Source organism: Gracilinanus agilis, chromosome 2 (assembly GCF_016433145.1).
Source record: "Gracilinanus agilis isolate LMUSP501 chromosome 2, AgileGrace, whole genome shotgun sequence".
Lineage (NCBI taxonomy): Eukaryota > Metazoa > Chordata > Mammalia > Didelphimorphia > Didelphidae > Gracilinanus > Gracilinanus agilis.
The window spans coordinates 676,163,468-676,170,165 of record NC_058131.1 but is presented as its reverse complement, the minus strand read 5'-3'; the positions used below and the strand labels follow the sequence as shown (position 1 = coordinate 676,170,165).

Sequence of the window (6,698 nt, the reverse complement as noted above, 5' to 3'; positions counted from 1 at the left end):
GAGTGCCTTATCCGAGAATCGTGAGTGCCGGGCGGGGGGCCGGGGGTGGGGGTGGGGAGATCCAGGGGGGGCGGGGGGGGGCCCAGGGGCGAAGCTCAGCGTGCGTCCGGCCCTCCCCGCAGCCCCTGAAGGACGTGGTCCCGAGAGTGGAGAAGGGCTACAAGATGGACGCGCCGGATGGCTGCCCGGCCGCCGTCTACGAGGTGATGAGGAATTGCTGGCACCTGGACGCGGCCCACCGGCCGTCCTTCCTGCAGCTTAGGGAACAGCTAGAACATATCAAAGCCCACGAGCTGCACCTGTGAACGCCGGGCGGGCGCCCCGGCCGCCTTCTTCCATCCCCTTGACTCCCCTCGACACAGAGACTGAGGTGCTGTTGAGAACTGGACCGGCTCGGGCGGGAGCCCCCCCGGAAAGACTGCACATCCCTCCGGCCTCCCCCGGTGCCGGGGTGCTGCTGGAGGGGCGCCGGGGGGCTCAGCCCGGGAGAGTGGGGAGCGGCAGGGGGGTCCTTCATTCCAAAGGGACGCGTCCCGGCTTCCCCCGCTCCGCCCCCCCAGCCCCCCAGCCCCTCGCCGCCTCTTCTCTCCACCACAGGACGCCCATCTTGGCCTGTCCCTCTCTCACAGGTCAGCCGAGCGGGGACCAAAGGGGTTCGGGGGGACCGCACTGAAATGGGAGGAAGGGGCAGACTCCATCCCTCGTCTCCCCGTCCTCCCAGCTCCTGCCTGCCTCTCCTTCTCATTTTCTTCTTTCATCCTCTTTTTTTATGATTTTTTTTTTTTTTTATTATTTTCAAGTTGAGGAGAAAAAAAATACCCAGTTTGGGGCATTTTACAAGAAGTACGAATCTCATTCTTAATGTATTAAGGGCAGAGGGGGAAGGGTATGGAAAGACAAGAAGCGCCCCTCCCCGTCCCCCGTCAGAAGCAGTCCGTGCCCCCCTTTGCCCACTCCCAGCCTCGGGCCTGGTGTTTGCGCTTGACCCTGTCTCAGTGTTGCATGCCGATCCCAGAGGCCTTTGCGTTTCTGTCCGGTGCTTAATCTCATGTATTGCTGCCCACCCTGTGAGATGAAACTGTAATAAACCATTCCATGAGGACACCCGACACCCCCAGCCTCCGCGCGTCCTCTCTCGGGGCCTGCCTGCCGCCCCCACACCCCCGACCGAGGCTCGAGAGGACCCCCACCCCCATCTTGTCCATCCCCCTGTCTCTCCGAGCAGGGCTGCGCTTGTCCCGTGGTATCGGGGCGGCTGGGCGGGGAGATGTCAGCTGCCGTCTGTCCCCCGCATGAGTGTCTTGTGTCCGTCACCCTCCGCGAGCTCTAACCTCCCCCGCTTCAGTGGGAAGCCCGCCGGAGAAGTCGCAGACGGGCGCCCCAGTTCTCGTGCTGTTGGCTCTGGCTTGGGGAGGGTGTCTTCCGCTGTCTGCCTCCCGGTCCTGTCCCCCGCCCTTCGCCCTGACCCCACCAGCTCCCGGGCAGACCCGGCCTGGCCATCGACAGAGGGGCTTCTGGTCTATTCGGCCTCCCTTTCCTTTTGAGGCTGGAAGGCACGGAGAGAGGGGAAAGGGGCAAAGAGCCGGCAGTTCTCTCTTCTGTCGGGGGCTACGCCAGGGGGTCAGCGTGTTTCCTGGGAGGGGGCTAGGGCGGGGCGGGATGGCACCGACAGCCCCCCTGGCCTCCTGTGTGTCCGGCCCGGGCGGGAGGAGGTGAGGCCCAGACCTTGGCAACCGTCAGGGAGGGAGTCTGGGCTCAGGGGACACGAGGGACAGGCGGGTGTCGCAGTAGCAAGCTGGGGAGGGATTCCCAGAGGAGGCGTGATCCGAACTGGGGCCTAAAGTGTGAGAAGCCTTGGAGGAGTGGAGGCCGGGCGGTGCCGTGGACTGGGAGGGCCCCAGGAGGTCCTGGTGCTGCCCATTCTTCCTCTCCTTCCCTTGTTCTCCACGGGCTGTTCTAGACATCCACTTGGGAGCCAGCCCAGGACTCCCAACTCTTTCTGAACAGAACATCTCAAAACTCCTACTACACTCACCCTTGGCTCCTTGGGTTTGGGGGTCCACCACCCCTAATCCCAACCCCTTGCCTTTTGAGGGCTAGATCCCAGGACCGTCACCCCACAGGCTTTCTAGGGCTTATTCCCAGTGGGGAGAGGACCTGCTCGATTCCGCAACGCCCAGAAAATGGTGCTGTCTGCGTTGGCCCCGGAGCGTTCTTTGTGGCTTGGGGACACTCTGGGCCCCAACTCATTCGTCCAACTCCCCCACCCATCCAGCGGCTTCCTCTCAGGGCCAGCTGCAAGAAGGAACCTGTGGTTATAATGGTGCCAAGCACACCTCCAGCCTGGCTCCCAACTCCATGAAAGAATCTGGAAGTCGCCCCGTTGGGCATCTGGGCCAACTCGGTGTCTGGATGGCAACTCCCACCCCAACCCCCCAAGACGTTTCTAGCAAATGGTCATCCAGCTTCTCCCGGGTATGAAGGGAAGCTCGCCGCTTCTTGGGCCAGCTCCCGTCCTGCCACTGTCCCTTCTGCACCCCCCTTACTTCCCTGTGCACAGCCTCTATCGTAGGAGCCTCCCACCTGGCCACCTTGCCTTTATTTTATTTTATTGTATTGTATTTTATTGTATTTTATTTTTGTCCCCATTGGTAACTATGCTAAGGCTATAAGGATTGGTGTAAGGAATTCCCAGGTAAGCACATTCCCTCCACCCATGCAGATCAATACCTTCTCTGCAATGAATTACCCAGACTACCAAGAGAGATCGAGTGACTTGCCCAGGTTCATACATGGAATGTATGTCAGAGGTAGGACTTGAAATCAGAGCTTTCTGGTTATGCATGGTAGCAAGAATCATTTCTCTAACACCTACCTCTAATCAAGACAGTTTTATACTCCCAAAACCTTCCATGGCTCCCTTTGGCCCATTGAATAAAATCCAAGCTCATCCTACTACTCAAGGCCTCTCACCATCTGGGTGCCCACCTATCTTCTCCCCGATTGGGCCCCTTTAACACAATTCCTCCTTCAGCTTCCTTTGTAATTCCATGAATTGGGGGCCTTTAAAAACATGGCTTTGAAAAGGGATGCAGAGGCTTCACCTGCCACCCAAGTAGGGAGAGCACCCCTGAGCTATGCTGCTCTCAGTGGGTTGTCATCAACCCTGTCTGCTAAAAGCATTATCCCCTGCAGGGGAATCCCTGCCCTCCGGCTCTTCCTCCCCAAATCCCACCTCGCACCCTGCTGAGGGCCAGCAGCTTCACCTTCCTCAGCTCATTTCCTCATCTCTAAAATGGGGCTAACAGTGCTTAAAGCTTCCTCTCTTTGGGGGTCTTTGTGAACCATCACTACTCCCTCAACCCTGCCTGGTCCTGGTCATAATGACTGCTGGCATTTGTTGGGCATTTAGAGGGAAGCAAAGTGCTTGAGAGGCTTCAATTCACTTAACCTTCAGCCCTGTGAAATGGGCACTAAAGGTAGCATTTGTTAAGGCTATTGTGTACCAGGCACTGTGCTGTGTGCTTTAAAAATATCAGAACAACCCCAAGAAGTAGGTGCTATTATTATCTCCATTTTACAGTTGGAGAAACTGAGGCAAACACACTGTGGCTTGCCCCAGAGTCACACAGTTAATTAAGTGACTGAGGATTGATTAGAACTGAAGTCTTCCAAGCCCAACACAATCCAGATGCTTTATCAGTAGTGGTAGTAACAACAGGGTTTTGCATATATTGTCTTATCTGGGCTTACAACAACCTGGTGGAGTAGGTGCTATTACTATCCCCATTTTATGGAAAGGAAACAGGTTGAAGGACAATTCCTGACTTGCCCAGGGTTACAGGGCTATTGAGTGTTTCAGGCAGGATTTGAATTCAGATCTTCTCTCCAATGATGCAGTTGGGTTTTTTTTAACACTTACCTTCTGTCTTAGAATCTGTACTAAGTATCGGCTCCAAGGCAGAAGAGCAGTAAGGGGTAGGCCATGGGGGTTGTGACTTTCCCAAGGTCACAAAGCTAAGAAGTGTCTGAGGCCACATTTGAACCCAGGACCTCCCCTCTCTAAGCCTCTATTCACTGAGCCACCTAGCTGTCCCAGTGACATAGATTTAAATCCATTCATGGCTGCCCACTCTTTGCAACTCATTCATGTCCACTGTATATTACACTAGGATCTATCTAGTTTGGGGGGCTTTCCACAATTATCTTGGAATCCCAAGAAGATGAGGGGGTACACGGGCCCTTGATCATCTGGCCTTTGTCCTTCTTCATTGAGCCATTCATTGGTGGTACTCCTTTCCAATTCTCCCAAGACAGCTCATGGCTATTAGTAGGTCTCTGGGTCAAGACCACACTGCCATGCTGCCCCAGTTAGTACGGGCTTGTCTGTTTTCCCAATGAGGCTCTGAGCTTCCTAGTTGCCCGGATGGGATGCCCTATGGAGCCCTACATCGAGAGAGGCCCAATAAAGCCTTGATGGGTCAGTCAAATAGGGAGGTAGGGATGTATTGGCAGCCCAGCGAAAGACCAGCCTGCCCAGAGTCTTCATTCAGAGGGAGCAGCAGCAGTGAGAGAAGGCTGGCTGGGTGGGCTGAAGAGGACCTTGAATATCAGGAGAGCACCAACCTGATCCCACCCAACTTGGGCAAACAGCTTGTGTAAGGAGGGAGGAGCCTGGCTCTTGGGCAGTGCCAAACTGGTTCTGGCTTTCAGCCCCCATCTGTTTCAGTTCAATGGGCTGCCCCTCCCCAGCCTCAGAGCCTAAAAGCCTCCTCCTGGCCCTCCAGCTCTTCCTCCCCAGGCCCTGGCCTAACTCCAGGGGCCCCTCCCTCTCTCACTCTTCCACGTATCCCCTGGATCCATTCTACCAGCCCATCAGAGACACTTCGGGGTAAGAGCAGGTCCCATCAGTCTGGGGCCCATGGAGTCTGGCCCTTCTTCCCTCTTCTGTCTCCTCTTCCTTCTACTGCCCTCGTGGAGCCAAGCAGAGACATCCCCTCCTTGGCACCGAAGGTTCGAGTACAAGTTCAGTTTCAAAGGACCAAGACTGGCAATCCTCGGGCACAAGATACCCTTCTGGAATCACCATGGAGGTTAGGGAATGGTGTGGAAGGGGTGAAGGGGGACCAGGCTTGAACCTCAAAAGGAGGGAGGAAGGGAGAAGATGCTGAAAGGGTTACCCCCTCCCAGAGAGCCCTTCACCCACTTGGTGCCAGCCCCTCTCCTGCCCAAGTACAGGAGTAGCTGAATAAGGTGCCTTCTACCTCTGAGGGCCTCTAATTCTAAGCCTTAGGGAAAGTAAGGGGTGGGGGAAACATGGACTGCCACAGGAGCAGGTGGGTATCAAGCTGCCCATTCTCAGGCAGGGGCTACCACAAGACTCCTCTGGTTTTCACCTGACAATGCCAGCCTGTGCCTTGGGCCCTGGAAACTACCTTTGTCCATGTGGGTTTCTGTGTCTATGTCCAAGGCCCAAACCTTTCCCCTTTGGCTTTCTACAAGAACAGGGTGATCTGACCAGTAAATAGCGCCAGAGAGGACAAGCCAGCAGTCATACTTGGGGCTCAGCTGTAAGGTCTTAACTGACCACATCACATTCTCATTCTTTTCTTCAGCCTCAGTTTCCCCTGCCTCTTGTCTCCCTTTTCAACTTAGCATTTCCCTAGGTCATCCATAGACTTGTACACCATTAAGGCCAGAAGGGACTGCATCTCTCTGTTTTTCAAATAGAGATACTGAGACCCAAGGAATGCTAAGAGACTTAGCCAAGGTCAGAGTTATTACCTGGGAGAGTCTGGTTTAAACCCATCCTTTCACTCAAGGTCCAAGGCTTTTCCCACTCTTTTCCCTTTTCTCCTATCCCTCTGCCTCAGTTTCCTTTGTTCTGGTACTTGGGAGGAAGGTGCTTTGATGATGGGGTGATGACAGAATCATGACCAGCCAGTAAGAAGCTTCTGGGGACGTTAAGTCCCAGGCCCTCCCTGTTAGAGGGATCTCTCGGGGCTGCCTCATGATCACACATGACTGTTGTGGAAACCTGGCCCTGGCCCTCTCTCAGTGTCAGCCTCCCTCCCACCCCTTCTCTGATGTCCAGGCCTTCCTCAGTGTCCCCAAAGTCTCCATCCCCACTGCCGATCCTCACTCCCCCACAAGCAAGGAGGCCTCCAGAGTCTTGAAGCTGAGATCAGTCCTTGCAGCCCTGGGATCTGTGACTCAGCAAGCTTAGCTCCTAGCAATGGTATAGCCCTTTAAGCTTGGCCCTTCCTAGCCATCTCCCCACTTTTTCCTCCCCAAGCTGGCTCAGGCTCCAAGAGCTCCTCCCTGGTGTGGGTTGGGAGGTTCTTCCTCCCAGCAGGGTTTGCAATGTAAGAGAAAAAGGAGTAGGGAGCAGAAGAGAGAGAGAGAGAGAGAGAGAGAGAGAGAGAGAGAGAGAGAGAGAGAGAGAGAGCTCTAATGGGGGAATTTCAGGCATTGAGGCAAGTTGATAGGGGTGAAAATAAGTTTGGGGCTAAGACCTTCCCAGAGCCTCTAAAATTATGCTGTGGACCAGGAGTAAGACCAACCTCCTCTGAGTGGTGCCTTGCTGCTCCCCCTGTCCCTCAAGGCAGAGAAGGGTAGCCCAGATTTATAGCAGGAAGGGACCTTCAAGATCATTCATTTAAACTAACTCTCATTTTACAAATGAAGAAACTGAGGCC

General features: G+C 55.1%; 1 protein-coding gene across 1 annotated transcript in view; it reads left to right on the top strand.

Moving 5' to 3' along the window:
• Positions 1-1,109, top strand: part of CSK (C-terminal Src kinase) — a 22,945-nt gene extending 21,836 nt beyond the window's left edge. Inside the window, exons 9-10 of the mRNA XM_044660253.1 lie at positions 8-20; positions 123-1,109. Of these exons, the coding sequence (XP_044516188.1) occupies positions 8-20; positions 123-305 (196 nt within the window). The 3' untranslated portion in view covers positions 306-1,109. The remainder of the gene's footprint in view (positions 1-7; positions 21-122) is intronic.
• The last annotated feature ends 5,589 nt before the right edge of the window (positions 1,110-6,698 follow it).